This window comes from Pterocles gutturalis, unplaced genomic scaffold, assembly GCF_000699245.1.
Source record: "Pterocles gutturalis isolate BGI_N339 unplaced genomic scaffold, ASM69924v1 scaffold11008, whole genome shotgun sequence".
NCBI lineage: Eukaryota > Metazoa > Chordata > Aves > Pterocliformes > Pteroclidae > Pterocles > Pterocles gutturalis.
The window spans coordinates 12,512-27,510 of NW_010120513.1; the positions used below are offsets into that span (position 1 = coordinate 12,512).

General features: G+C 51.5%; 1 protein-coding gene across 1 annotated transcript in view; it reads left to right on the plus strand.

The window, feature by feature from the left end:
- EXOC7 (exocyst complex component 7) overlaps window positions 1-9,118 on the plus strand; it is a gene marked incomplete at its 5' end in the record, with an annotated part of 20,949 nt that extends 11,831 nt beyond the window's left edge. The window contains 13 exons of the mRNA XM_010076932.1: window positions 883-1,028; window positions 1,344-1,496; window positions 2,186-2,284; window positions 2,915-2,977; window positions 3,291-3,357; window positions 4,692-4,730; window positions 5,778-5,843; window positions 6,561-6,681; window positions 7,106-7,201; window positions 7,494-7,557; window positions 8,099-8,140; window positions 8,322-8,455; window positions 8,866-9,118. Coding sequence (XP_010075234.1) covers window positions 883-1,028; window positions 1,344-1,496; window positions 2,186-2,284; window positions 2,915-2,977; window positions 3,291-3,357; window positions 4,692-4,730; window positions 5,778-5,843; window positions 6,561-6,681; window positions 7,106-7,201; window positions 7,494-7,557; window positions 8,099-8,140; window positions 8,322-8,455; window positions 8,866-8,968 — 1,193 coding nt within the window. The remainder of the gene's footprint in view (window positions 1-882; window positions 1,029-1,343; window positions 1,497-2,185; window positions 2,285-2,914; window positions 2,978-3,290; window positions 3,358-4,691; window positions 4,731-5,777; window positions 5,844-6,560; window positions 6,682-7,105; window positions 7,202-7,493; window positions 7,558-8,098; window positions 8,141-8,321; window positions 8,456-8,865) is intronic.
- Window positions 9,119-14,999: the final 5,881 nt, after the last annotated feature.

Sequence of the window (14,999 nt, forward strand, 5' to 3'; positions counted from 1 at the left end):
GGTCTTTTCTCCATCGAAAGTTGCTGGGAGGAGAGAAGCAGCAGCCCATAGCTTAGAGAAGTCCTCTCTGTAATCTTACTGTCTTGTAGTCGTTACTACAGGGGTCTGAGTAATGCAGGATGGTGTGAGTCTGTCTGTCCTGCTGACACACCCAGCTAGTGTTTGGCATGAGTTGGTGCAGGCCCTTCTAACGTACCAGCACTCCTCATGCCTGCCACGTAGGTTCCTTGGTGGATCTTTGTCTGACACGTTTGTATGCTAGAACTCATGAGTTTACATTTGTATGCAGCATTGTATGGCCAATGGCTCACCTAGTTGTGCTGATATTCCTGCTTCATAGGATTTCGGTGTTCATCTGCCTCTTTTTTTTATCTTCTGTTTCTGCCTGTGGGAAGAGGCTGCCTTCCTGGACAGCCTTATTTCCCAGAAATGTTGATGAAAAATGGCAGATCTTCATCTGCATGATGGATGGAGATAAGGAATTCTAAAAATACAAGTAGAGATGTTGAATAATTCACCTCAGACCTTCCTGAGTTTAGTACTCTGTGTTCAAGCCCTTGATTAAATTTAGTCTGTATCCCAGAAGAGCTCCAAACTTGCCTTCTGTCATGAGACCAGAAAGAGCTGATGTCCTGGTCTGACTATTTCCTGAGCTGCAGATGACTTTGCATGCCTCCTGCAGGGTATGCAGAGCTTCCCATGCACAAACCCAGGGGACAGGTTTGGTGAGAAGATGACTCTTGTTCTCACGCAAGGATGGGTGCAAAGCCAGAACCGCCTTTTCCAGAAGAACCTTGTGTAAACCAAGGCCTTGGAGTGAGCAGAGCTGCTGGAAGCTCAGTGCAAATATCGTTCTCTCTTAAAGCCATCTTGCCCTTACAGGGAGGGATGACGTCTTTGACATCGAGATTGACGCGTACATTCACTGCGTTAGTGCCTTTGTCAAACTGGCCCAGAGCGAATACCAGCTCCTGACAGAAATCGTCCCGGAGCACCACCAGAAGAAGACCTTTGATTCTCTCATCCAGGTCAGTTGAGCTGCTCTGCTTGACTTCTCAGGTTAAAGGATACACACAATTTTTTCTTTCCTCGTCATTGTGAGAATGTGGATTCCACCACCTGCTGTGGGTGCCCAAGAGCACTGCCACTGCTAGGGTTGTCCTCCAGGACTTGTTTAGGGAATGAGGGTCTGGAGGACATGTGCTCAGAGTCACTCACTAGGTACCACAAATGACCCATCACCTGGGTCCTTTGGCATCCTTAACTGATATCGTGCATTGAGCCCCTTGTGCTGCCTGGGGAAAAGTCACCCTGCTCCTTCTGACCCTCTGGCTTTGTTGCAGGAGTCATTAGATAACTTGATCATGGAGGGGGATAACATTGTCTCAGCTGCCCGGAAAGCCATCATCCGACATGACTATTCAGCTGTGCTCACAATCTTCCCCATCCTTAAGCATCTTAAGCAGATGAAGCCAGAATTTGACCAGGTCTTGCAGGTAAGCGTGATGGGATTGGAGAGGGTGCTGTGGCTTGGGTTGTCTGGAGAACTTTTTGAAAGGGGTTATCACAGTGGCTATGAACAAAGCCATGCTGCTTCTGTCCTCCAGCATGGACTGGAAGTGACGCAAATGCAGCTCGCTCCTTTCTGTGATGGTGAACCATCAACTCGGCATCTCTCAGCTGCAGTTCTGTTCAAGTCATGACCTGGTGATGGACAGTCTACATTATTCTGCTGTATACATGGCCTCTGAGGTGTTTCATCTCTGATGCTGTTGAGCTTAGTTTAGACTGTGCTCACTGACATCTGGAAGATGGACTGCTCTGTGGAGAACCTGCTTGGACCATGCCACAAGGTTCTTGAGGTATCAAATATGGCATTCAGGTTTAGCCAGGCTCCTTTCCATCTGCTTCCAGCTGATGACTGATGCAGCAGCCTCCTGTATCAGGTACTGCGTAAAAGCAAATGTGAGAGGTAGCAAGTCCTGGTCACAACATCTTCCCTTTCTGGTTGGCAGAAGAGTGCAGGATTTCATATGTTGTTGGTGATGCTGTACATAAATATTCTCCTGGCACATGGGGAAATGAGAATGAGATGCTGAGGTGGGGGATCAGGGAGGGTAGGTGCTGGATGAAAGTTCAGGTACTGTTTGTTTTCCTTCTCTGATCTGCTATGGAACTATTCCAGGGAACAGCAGCAGGCACTAAGAACAAACTGCCAGGGCTCATCACTTCCATGGAGACCACTGGTGCAAAGGCACTGGAAGAGTTTGCAGACAACATTAAGGTAACAATTCTCCTCAATGTTTTCTCTGGCAAGACCAGCAGGCTCGGAAGAGAGGTCTTCTGAGGAGGACCCCTGGTTTAGCTTTCAGCTTACCATGAGACCTTGTAGTTGCTGACTCTGAAGCAGGAGCTTGCTGATTTGCTTTGGACAGTCAGCTGCAAATACCAAATGCTTGATGTTGATTCCAAGTACAGGAGGCCTCTGCCTAAGACCCTTAACAGGCATGCTACAAATAGTTTGACAAATAAATGAGCTTCCAGGTCTCTGCAGATACCAAGTCAAACTCGAATTTAATCCTATTTAAAAAGAAAGGAAATTGCTGACTTGAAAAGTTTTGGAGGACTCACGTTAAACTGTTCCTGTGTAAGGTGGGCTTGGTGAATGCACTGCCTGGTAGGTGAGCTGAACGTTTGATGGTCACATGCTGAACAAAGCCCTGTGGTTCTGAGCTGCTGGTGCACACAAGTTGTGGTTTCTGAGCACCAGGAGATGGCAGTGCGAGAGCCGAGTCTGAAGATGTTGAGAGAGGCTGGGTAAATGAGCCTACAGCTCCCTTGCAGCAGCAGTTGTGTTGTAGATGCCTTCGATTTCCTTACATGCTTATCTTGCGTGTCTCTTTTCCCTTCTTAGAATGATCCAGACAAGGAGTACAACATGCCAAAAGATGGGACAGTTCATGAACTCACCAGCAACGTACGTGATGATGATTTGAACCATCCTTTGTGAAAAACAGCTTCTGAAGAGGTTTTAAAAAAAGCAGTAGCAAAATTTATTAAGTTAAGCTGTCTTGGTATTGGAAGGGCAATTAACTGGCTTGCATGGAGAGATCAGCTGGTTACTCTTGCTAAGCTGTGATGTGACTGTGTGGGTAAAACCCAGCAACTCAAAGGAGTGTAGTGGTTTGTTTCTTGAAGGCTTTTAATTGCGAGTGGTCCTTCATGATCCTTAACAGCAGTGCTAGGAGACACAATGTCCGTTGCTCATAACTTCCATCCCTTGCTTTCAGGCCATCCTTTTCCTACAGCAGTTGTTGGATTTCCAGGAGACAGCAGGTGCCATGCTGGCATCGCAAGGTACATATATACATGGGGCTTGTTTGGGCATGCAGTTCCTTCCTCAAATTGTCTGGACATCTTCTCTAAAAAGATCAAACCTCAGCATGCACTGTGAGCTTCTTCTCCTCCTGTCCTTCACTCTGTGGTTTGTCTTGTCCTCTGATCTACCATGACCACGTAGATGGTTATCTGGAGAACTCCAAGGGATGCAGAGAGTTTCCCTCCTGGCCTTCCACACTTGGCCCTATCGGGTTCTCTTGGGATGGTGTTTATTGCCGATGTGCTCTGTGGTATCAAGAAAGGATGCCTTAGTGATGTAGCTTCAGATCTGGCACTGAGCTGATCCTCAGTGGCTGTACTGGAGTGAGGGTGGTTGGTCCAGCTGAGTTAGCTTTAGTCAGGCTGTGTGTTGACAAGTTTTTGCCTTTCTCTGCCACACCCTCCAGTCAGAGTATAACAGCAGCAGCAGCAAGAACACTCTCCTCAGCATCTAGCCATGGTCAAGCTGGGTCTCCTGAGCTACTTGTGTTCTGTGGGCCCTAACAGAGAGACAAGTTTTAGCATCCTGGAGAGCAAAGCTGAAGAGACTAATTCCAGAAAGAAATACATACATCAGAAGCTGAGAGCTGCTGCCTCAATGTAACAGGATGCTGCTCCGTATCGGCTAGAGTGTGATTCCTGGTTCTGTGCAGAGCAGCAGCTCCCAGCTCTCTAGTGAGCCCTCGGTCTTGGCAGCGCTCATACTTTCAAGTAGGTTGGAATAGAGCAGGCTGGAGAGGTAGAAAACTAGAGATTCTGGGGGTGCAGGGACCTGAGGAGGCACAGACCACTAAGTGGTGTTTGGAGAAGGTTAGAGAGCACATTAGGAACAGGGGAAGGGGGAAGCTTACAGCTTGGAAAATTCTGCCAGTTCTAAATTAACTCTAGCTAGGATGTCTCTGCTGCTTGCCACATCTCCTCTAGCTACTGCCCTGTGCCCTCTCTATTTGTAAGCTCAGTGTACTCTGAGCCTTCCAGGCCTTGACTTTCTCTCCTTCCCTGAATGGTGATGTCAGCAATGTTGTTTCAAAGTCTTGAGTTGTTCTCATGCAGTAGAGATCTGTCAAAAGGTAGCATAGGCTTTTTTTATTTTTCTATATTGGTCATATAACAAAATGTGACTATATCCATGACACACAAGGCATTTCCTTTTTAAATGTGGCTGCTCTCCTGTGTAGCTCTCAGTGGCTGCTCTGTGTTAATATCTGCTTTGTTCTCAAAGGGATATGGTGGTCTCTAACCTGTCTTTTTGCACTTTGCGTTTCTTTTTCTCCTCCCTCCCCTTTTCTCTCTGCTCTGCCTAATCTTTGTAGTTCTTGGGGACACATACAATATTCCTTTAGATCACAGAGGTAAGCAGACATCCCCACATGTACCTGTTCATATTGCCTTGGACTCTGGTGATGTATGTTAATTCTTTATCATCCAGGAGTTGTAAATAAATTTACAAATAATTGAAAAGGGGAAAAGGGGAGGGTAAGTAACTCTTGCCAGTGGGCTGGAGAGAATAGGGAGGGCTTGTCTCCAGGATACAATGAGAGGTGCCACATGAGCTGAAACAGGCTAAAGACACTCTCATGGCACTGAATCTCTTTGGCATGGGTAGCAAATTGGCCCAGCTGGTATCATGCTTTATCCCATGTGTGCTTGGCTCCTTATTGTCCAGCTCCCAGCAACAGGAGCCTCGAGGCCTTTCCCATGGGGTGCTTCTGAACTCAGACCACCCAAGCTTGGCCCAGCTGCCAAACTCTCTGTTGGGGGGGAGGAGGAGATAGCTACCCCACGTGTCCTGTGGGACCCGTGCCCACAAGCCCTTGAGGGCAGAAAGCCATCTCTGCTGTGTAGAGGAACATGTGCCAGCCCGGAGCCCTTGCTTGTAAGGGCAGGCTCCCATGCTGGCACAGTCCCTCGTACGGAGCCAAGCAGGGGCCCTGTCAGCAACCGTGGGGATGGCTGAAAGTTTCCAGAACCCTTCTGCTTGTTCCAGTTACTGTTGTGTGCCTGCTGTTAACAGCTCCAGCTCATTTGTTCTCTGATTGCCAATTCCTAGTGCTTACAAACCCTTTTCAGGTGGTGGGGGAGGGATGGGGTGGATGGGTTTAATGACTCAGTTTCTGATCAAGAGGATATCCTCTGAGGATGAGGAAGGAGAGATTTCTGCCGAGGGGCTCAGCATTTGATGAAGTTACAAGGATTTTGGGGCGCAGAGTTCTTCCACTCTCACCCTGGATGAGCTGCTGACAATTGGCACTGAACGGGGAGCTAATTTCAGTGTCAACGGGAGCTCTGCACTAATTCCATAGCAACAGGGACGAGGCTTGTTTGAATAGAGGCAGGCTGACCACGTGTACCCCCCTTCCCATGACATGTTAACTGGACTAAGATCCTTTTCTTTTCAGAGACCAGCTCTTCAGCCGGTAGTTACAGTTCAGAGGTCAGCAGGCGGCTGCTGAGGACCTACATCTGTGAGTACTCTGCCATTTCTGCCCCGTTGGCTGTGCTTCACTCGGCTCGTTCTTGGGTGAAGAGCACAGGCTGTCTCTTGCTCCCTGTGGTCTTTCCGTGTTTGAGCTGGAGCCTGGTGGGAGGGATGGATAAAAGCGTCAAACTGGGAGTTTCAGGCTGTTTACAGTTAGACAGGACAAAGCGCAGTGCAGCAGCCTGCTGTGCTGCAGAGCTTCTGTCACCAGTTGCCTTGAGCTGTTCTCACCCAGGGCTTCGCACCTTCACCCCCATAGAGGCTCCCAGCTGCCAAAGGGGCTCCGTAAAAATCTTGATGCTGTGTTTAACAGTAAGATGGTGAGGTGACTTCACAGTACTTCCTGTTACAATGGGGATCAGGTCCATCAGCTGCTTTGAGATCAGAGCCTGTGTCATGGTCAGGCTGGGTCTGATCGCCCATGCTGGTCCTGGGACTTCTGAACACCCAATGCAGCTGTATTGCCAGTAGCAACTAAGGTCTTAGTTCACAGGGAGGTTTTGGTGACTTTGTGAGGAAAGATCTGCCTAAGGCTTGTGGGATTAAATACATGTGATTGTACCCTTGTCTGCACATGCAGTAAGAACTGTGCTGTTCACTTTGGTGTGCGCCCACAGCAACAGTACAAAGCGCTTGGTTGTGATTGTCAGTAATGAGAAGGTTCAGTGCAAAACTTTTTGTCCTCTGTTTTTCCCTCTTTAAGGCAAAGTGCTGGGCAACTTGCAGCTTAATCTTCTTAGTAAATCCAAGGTGTATGAAGACCCAGCTTTGAGTGCCATTTTTCTGCACAACAACTACAACTACATTCTGAAATCTCTGGAGAAGTAAGTGTGATTCTGGGTGAATCTCCCTGAAGTCCAGGCTGATTCTAAGCACAGTTTTGGAGCAGGGCTCTGTATCAAGTGCATTTATTTGCTAGCCTCTCATCTCTGCTCTTTCTTCTATTCTTGAAACTGCCCTTTTGAAACCTTGCACACATAAATATCACATTACATGAGAGTGGAAGGTAAAAGCATCAGAGATGTCTTAGGTTGTAGAGAATCCTTTGATCTTGGCGGGACTTAGGACATGGCTTCGGAAGGGAGCTTGGAGTAGCTTCTGTCTCACAGTTTGTGCATTTCAAGGTCCCTTTTATTGTAAAGGGCAGAAAAGATCTTGTTGATAGAAGCTTGAAATGTTGCCATCCTGCAAGCAGACCTGGGAGCAGGTGGCTCACATGCTTTGTCCGTTTTTTTCATCTCCTTTCAGGTCTGAGCTGATCCAGTTGGTAGCTGTGACACAGAAGACAGCCGAGAGGTCTTACCGGGAGCTCATTGAACAGCAGATCCAGACTTACCAGCGCAGGTCCAGTGACATCCTCTTCTCTTACCTTAGTTTTGTCATAGTTTGAGAGCATCTTGTAAGATTTATGGCCCGTGCTGCTGGAGCAGTGGGAGAGATTAGCCTAAACCAGAAACCAAACCCAAATATTTTGTTTTCCAAGTGATTAATCTAACTTGGGAGGTGGCCACTGTAGAAAGTTTTGGGGTGTGTATTGCCTGGGGTGGCCTTTGGGTCATGAGTGAGGACACAGATGTTCTGTGAGACATGAGTAACTCCTCCTCTTTGCCTCTTTCCCGTCTCATTTTAAATGCAGCTGGTTGAAGGTGACAGAATACATTTCAGAGAGAAACCTGCCTGTTTTTCAACCAGGAGTGAAGGTGAGAGGATGGTCCAGGATGGTTTTGAGACTACAGAAATTGCCAGAAACATCTTCTCTCTTGTCATATTCAAAAATTTCCAGAAACCTTCTTTCTATCTCGTGCCAGTATTGCTTTGCAGAGTGAATACTGTGACTGGGACAAGATGGAGAGCAGCACTGCCTTTTAATCTCCCCTGCCCCAGATTCATACAGTCTTTTAATGTCTGCTTCCATTCTTATATTTGCACCTGAACAGGTGCTTCTCTTTTGGATTTGAAAACCTTGACTTTCCCTTAGAAAGGACTAGAATCGTAAAGAAGTCTATTTTTATGTCTGTTCTGGCTGAAAATTACCCTTGTTAAATCTACTTCAGGTGAAAGCCAGTTGCTGAATGTAGAGTGTGCTGCTCACTGCAGCTTTTTCTCCTCCCTGCTTTAGGAGAGGGAATTCAAGACAGGTGGGTAGGATATTGCTTGAGTTGGATGGGGAGTTGTGGGCAAACACTGATGTTGGAAATTCATTTCTGGACATGAAATAAAACTTTTCCGTCCTTGTTGCAGCTCAAGGATAAGGAGAGGCAGATGATAAAGGAGCGCTTTAAGGTAAGGAGCTGTTAAATGGTGTAAGAACAGGCCTGAGTTGAGTGGGACAGACAGTCAGACCAAAGATCTGCCTAAGGAGGAGACCTGTCTATTGGTGATCAGCAGTGGAGGGGAAGAACATCAGACTTGATATCGAGACGTGATCGCAGACAGGACACTGACTGGGTTTTACTTTGGACAGGGTTTTAATGATGGGCTGGAGGAACTCTGTAAGATCCAGAAAGCCTGGGCAATCCCAGACATGGAGCAACGGGACAAAATCCGCCGGGCACAGAAAACCATTGTGAAAGAGACCTATGGTGCCTTCTTGAACAGGTGAGACAACCTCTTGCAACATTGTCCTCTCTTCTTTGGACTTACGGAGGTCTTTAGGGCCTAGAGTAGCCTGAGCTGAGGCTTTTCTACTGTTCTGTCATAGCTTCTCTACCTTGCGTACTAAAACATCCCCGAGCTGACCTCTACTAGTTGTGGATGTCTTCTGTCACCCCAATTCCTGGGTCAGGATGGGTGCAGATGTTCTAGGCAGCACAAACTCTGAGCTGCCCTGGGCAGTTCATATAAGCCTCAGGAGACCCTCTGTAACCAGGTCACTTGCTCCCTGTGAGATACCCTGACAATTCCAGTGGGATGTGTGGAGTGGAGCTGACTTGTGGCAGAAGAGTGGCTCTCAGGTCCGTTTGCTGTGTTCCAGTCGTTTGTCACCCAGGGGTTGTCTTCCTTTGCAGATATGGCAATGTGCCCTTCACCAAGAACCCCGAGAAGTACATCAAATACCAGGTTGACCAGGTGGGGGAGATGATTGAGAAGCTGTTTGACACATCGGCATAAATCTCCAGCTGCTGTGTACTCTCCAGCTGCCAAGTACAACTGAGCGCACTCTCGGCAACCTGTGGGACTCTTCACTTCTCCCCTGCCCCATTGTGGTGGGCAGGGGGTTATACTTGTATTTATCAGATTTATAAACCCATGGAAACGCTACGTCCTGGCTGTCTTTGCCTTCTTCTGTGGATCCAGAGCAAAGGCTGCTGTGTGGGCTCTTATGTTTGTGCATCTTCAGGCCTGGGTATACATGTTAATGCTTTGATGTGCAGCAAACAAAACAACCAACAACCAACCAAGAACTTGCACAAAACCCCCCCCCCCAAACCAACCCCCCCCACACCCTTGTGGGTACGGTCCTTCTGTTAAGGGCAAGAGTCCAAATGGTGCTGCCTGCTTCCCTGATGGGTTCTGGCAGATCCCAAAGGATTTTAACATTATTGCTTTTAACTGTTATTAACCCTACTAGTTCAGTGGTGGGGTGAGATGCCGATTCCGTGGTATGGTGGTGCCTGGCAGGCCTGCAGTCTAGTTACATACGGGGGATGTCTTACCCCAAAGTTTCATGAGCTATCCCAGTAGCGGTTCTCTGTCCTGTGAGGCAGTGGTGAAGTGGGTAATGACAGGCTGGAGTCGTGACGGAGCTGTGAGAGCCAGCAGGAGCTCCATTGCTGCTTTCTTGACCAAAGGCAAGGTATGCGTAGAAGTGTTCCCATACTGGTTTCTGCAGAGCACCTTCTTCCCATCCCTGTTTGTCTCATGTCTTGCTAAATCCGACATGTCTTTCTTGCAACCAGCCACGTCTGTTCCCTTCATTTAGCCCACGTGAGAAACAAGTGCTACTCTCCCGTGTGCCTTGGAGGGATGCTGACAGGCTTTGCAGTGGGAGCTGGCCTCTGCCATCTTCGCACCACGGTGTTTCGGAGTGCTGGAGCATGGGTGTCTTTCTGGGGTCTCTGGCCGGGCGCCTCCTCCTGCCACCTCCCTTGCTCCTGCTGCTTTATTGTGGGATCTTCTCCTTTATTTGCCCATGGTAACACTTGAAATATGGGGTTTCCATAGAGCTGGGAGAGCTATCAATAGCTGCTACTTTACACTTTGGAGCAAGTCCATTATTACCTGAGCTGGTGTTTACAGCAGCGTACATGTGCCGGTGCCTCATTAGCCCTGCAGTGGAAGAGCTGGTGTGGCACTGGCCGGGGCGCTGCAAACAGCACAGGGAGATGGAGAAGGCAGGGCAGACCTCAGTGTGGAACTGGGAGTGAGAACAGCTGGCAGGGAAGTGGAGAGCTGTGTTTTAACCCTTCTGCTGCTGTGCATCCACCAACCCTGCTGTGTCTTTTCCTAGCAGGGAGGCTGCTCTGTGGCCAGTATTGGCTCTGGGGTGGGCTGTCTCCCTGGGGAAGTCGGGGTTGTGCATCTGGGAAGGGTTTGTCCCGGGTGGTTATGGTGCCAGTGGATAAGAGAGGCCAAGTGGCAAAGGGCAAAAAGGTGACAACCCATCTCGCCCCATGTCATATGGGACTTGGATGAGGCTTTGAGCAACCTGGGCTAGGGGGAGGTGTCCCTGCCCACGGCAGGGGAGTTGGAACTTAATGATCATTGAGATCCTTTCCAACCCAAACCATTCTGTGATTCTATGTTAGAGCCTGGATAAGAACACAGGTCCTGGTGTGGCCAATGCAGCCACAAACGGCTGTTTTTCAGGAACCTCCTGGTGCTTTGAACCCCTGACCTCCTTCTCAACCTGGACCCGAGCATGGTCTGAAACCCGCTCTCAGTTGTGTGGCAAGTGCCTGAAAACCAGCACATTTGACAGGCTTGTCCAGCCCCGAGCTGGGCTGCTGTGCAGGTCCAAGCCCCTGATGCCCCTGCCCGGCTGGTTTCCGTGTGTCTGGCCATGCAGGCTCGCCGTGCTGCCCCAAGAGCTCTCCCTGGCAGGGACCTTCCCTCCAGCTCTCAGATCTCAAATGCTTCAGGAAAAGTGAGACTTCAGTGCTAGCTGTTCTTTCCTCTGCCAGCTCCCAGAGCCTCTGACAACTGGCAGGCACTGGACAGACTGTTTTTAAGCATAAGCAAAGCACTGCTGCCTCGCATCATGTGCGGCACCAAGCCTGCTGGACCCGCATGCTGACATTCACCAGAAGGAGCCGAGTTCTGTTTTTCTGGGTCTGTTTCTGCCCCAGCAGTGGTCTGATCTGAATTTCTTTCTCCAGGAGAGCGTGTGGAATTTCTTGTGCTCAGGCTGAGGCTGTAAAACATGTTTTATTGCAGCCGATTCCAGGGTGAGGAGATTCACCTGGAACATCTGCAGGCAAAGGCAGGGGAGGGAAAGGGGGGAGCTTTGCCTGCAGATGTTGAGGAGCTGGTGTCCTCCCTGTGCTGATGCTCCTGTGCTGACCAGAGCCCACAGAAAATGTATGAGACCCATTAGGGGCTGGGATGGGACCGCGTTGGATTCTCTGGCGACTTTGGGAACACTTCTGTTTGGCATGAAAGGGGCATTTCTGGGCTTTGCTGTCAGCCCATTCCCCTGGGAAAGCTGCACTGGTCTGGGACTGGTGAGGAGCTGGTCCAGCTCAGCTCAGAGGTGGGGAGATGCAGTCAGAGAATGGGATGCAAAGTGTGCTGCTCCCTCCTGTTTTCTCCATTGCCAGCAACAGAAGTTGCCTGGGTTGTCCTCTCCCCCGATGCCCTGGCCGCTTCTGGAGGAAGAAAGCGGCGTGAGAGGCTGCTGGGGGCTGAGGATGTGGTTCAGGGGCAGCTGTGCAGGGACAAGGAGCTGGAAGTGGTGAGTACCTGGTGGAAGAGGTGTCTGCTGCTGTTCCTGGCTGTGGGGCTCTTACATAGGAGCCCAAGACCCTCCTTTTCCCTGAGCTAAAGAGCAAGCAGAGCCACCCAGTCCCTGTTCCCTAAATCCAGCCTCCCGCTCACCCTGCTTCTAACCCCTCCTGCACAGGGAATGGATGTGTCGAGGTGGATGGGCTCCCAGCCCTGCCGAGCCCCCGCTGCAGCAGCCAGACCGGCTTTGGGAGCAGCAGCTTCGGCCAGAGCCCCCCTTCCCGGGGTGCACGCAGGGCAGCCGCTCGCCGCCTCGGCCTGACATCGAGGGTCAGCAGCGCTGGGGAGCGGCTCTGGTGCTCCTTGGCTTTTTATGGTAAGGAATGTCTTTGCAACATGTTAATTAAGATCAGTCATGGCAGCTAGCACCATCCCAACGCTTGCAGTTGAGCACTTCGCACCCCCTGAAGAGCTGAGCGTGGAGCCGGGAGCGATGCTCAGATCGTGGGATGCAACCACAGACCTGACCCCAGGGCTGCTGCCCCACACCGGGGCTGAGCCCCCTCTGCCTCCCCTTTGGCTTCCTCCAAGGCTCCTGCGGGGTTTTATCACCCTCCCCTTGCCTCCCGTTCTGCTCCGGTGGACAGTGGATCCCCTGACACGGATGGGGACAGGCGGGGGGACGTGGCTGTGATTCCCAGCGTCTTGCAGTTGGAGCCCCGTTTCTCTGGGGTTTTTTTTGCAGTGGGCCAGGCTGGGGGGATGTGCCAGGGTCTGGGTGTGCTCCCCGCTCTTGCAGCTTCCTTGGTGTTGGCTGTTATTTTGAGGCAGCAAAAGGGGTTTGTCAAACCCTGCTGGGATGAGGACCGGTTCTGGGGTCCCTGCAGCCCCCCGGGGCTGCTCCTGGAGCTGTGTACAGCAGAGACAAGGGTGGGAGGCTCAGAAGCCCCAGCCCCCACCCCCTTGGCTTCCTCATCATACTGGGGAGCAAATTTGGCAGTGGCGGTAAAACAAAACCACAAACCAAAACAACAACAGGGGATAAATCCCTGTGCTGGGAAGGTTTCAGCCACGTACCCCTCATCTCCCTGCCCATTGTCGGACCTCATGGCAGCTCAGGTTAGCCTATTTATTTTCCAATCCCAGTTGAATCTGCTTTTATTGAACTTTAACTGGAACATGGGCACTTGCAGTCATGTTTGTTTAAGATAAAACCTCCCTGGGGACAGACCAGGAGCCCGTCCCCACTCATCAGGGAGGATGCAGAGCGGTAGCAGGTCATGATGCTCTCATCTCATGGCCGGCTCAGAGGTGGCACCAGGAGCCTCCCTGGGGCTGGGTGAGGAGTTTGGGGTACAGCCGGCCCCCCTCCCCCTGGCCCTGCTCTCCAGCGCATCCCCTGGGCCCAGGCAGCCCAATACAGCCCCAGGGATCTGCCGCTCCTCTAGGCGCATCCCCCCGACACCCCAGCTCCTGCCCGATGGCCAGGTGAGATACCCGGGTACCAGCCCCCTTCCTTCTGCCCCTGCCAGCGCTTAAAGCAAAGGCTTGCTCTTTCTGGGTGGATTTTGAGCCCCTCGCAGGGGCACGAGGCACAGATTGAGGTTTGCTTGCTGGTTTGTCCATCTGGGACCCTGATATTTTTATTTTCTTGTGAATGCCATAAAAAGACGAACTCAGGAGCAAGTCCCGTCCGTTCGGGCACTCGGCTCGATGTGAAGGGGATCAACCTGGGCTGGAAAGCCAACGCCGGCCCCGTGGGGCTTCCTGTGGTGCCACCCCAGGACTGGCACTGCAGTACCCTCTGGCATCCCGGGTCCAGATCTGTGGGTGCAGCTGGGGAAGAAAGGAAAATGGGTCTGGGGGGGGTGAGATGGAGGGGAGCAGGGTCGGTGTCTCCTCTGCCATGGCACGAAGGGACAGGGGACAGTGCACCTCCCAGCCATGACAGCACAGGGACCCCTGTCCTTGGGGGAGCGCAGAGGCAGTGGGACACCATCTCCATCCCCGAGGGGAGCAGGTGGCCGTGTCCAGGAGAGGGGGTGAAACCCTGGGCGTGGGGGAATCCATCGGAACCAGGTCCTGCAGCTCTCGGAGCAGAGGTGGATGCGGGCAGGAGGAAGATGAGGCTTTTACCTGTGTTTGCATGGCTGGTTCGCTGTTTTCCCTGGCTGGGAGGGCTGAGCCAGGGAGAGAGATGCAGATATCAGTAACGGAGTATCTGTTTATCCGCTTGCTCTGGGTGACTGATGCTGTGAGCAGCCCCAGACTAAATATAATGGTGATGGGAGGCAGTGGCCGATTTATTGCCCTCTGCATGGGGACAGGAATATCTGCTTAGAATAACACTCAGCAGGGCAAAACCAAATGCTTGACAGCTGAAAGCTCCCCGGGAAGAAAGGCTGGGTGCTGGGGAGGGGTGGAGGGCAGTGCGGTCTGGAGCAGGGCTCCGTTGGGACCCAGAGCCCACAGCAGAACCCCAGGGAGAGCTGGGGTCCCAGATGGTAATAGCCCCCCGCATCCCATGCCAGCCCTGCCGTGGGGATGTCGCAAGGAGAGAAATCAGTGCAGAGAGGTTTATAGCCTCTGTAATGGCAATTTATAGAGACCTGATCTTCACAGGTGCTTGGTGCTGTCGTGACACAGCCCTGGGTGTCACAGGGATGCTCCATACAGCCCTGTACGCTTTCATCACCTCCTCTGGCTGTGCTCTGCCACAGCATTTTCAAGAGAGTGAATTGATCCTACTCCAGAGATGATCTTCTGACACAGAAAATTACTGGTCTTTAAATAAAGCCCTCGGCTGCCGGTGCTCGCCGCTCGTGGAGCCTTTGCAGCATTAAGAGCCAGGGATGCGTGAGACACGTCAGCCTCTCATGCACGGGTACGGCTGCGTTAAGGGGAGCACAGTGCCATTCCTCGCACCGTGGTGGTCCCCCCACCTCAATGGATGGCTCCCCTCAGGCCAAAGGGTCCTTCCAGCACCCACCTCTCCTCCGCTGTGGACCACGGGGTGGCTCAAGGGGGCAGGACACGGGATGCAGGATGGAGGGAGCTTTACTGGGGCTTTCCCACCTGGCTGGGGTCCCATGGCACCTGCACAGCCCCAGCTGTCTGGGAGGGGCTGCAGGGAAGCAGTGCCAGCGCTCTGCTCTTCTCCTCCATCACCTCACCTGGGCTGAGATGCTGAGCTGTGCCCGAGCTGTCTGAAAGCACTGAAATCCTCCCCCAGCGCTGACCTGCTGATGTCCCGTTCCAC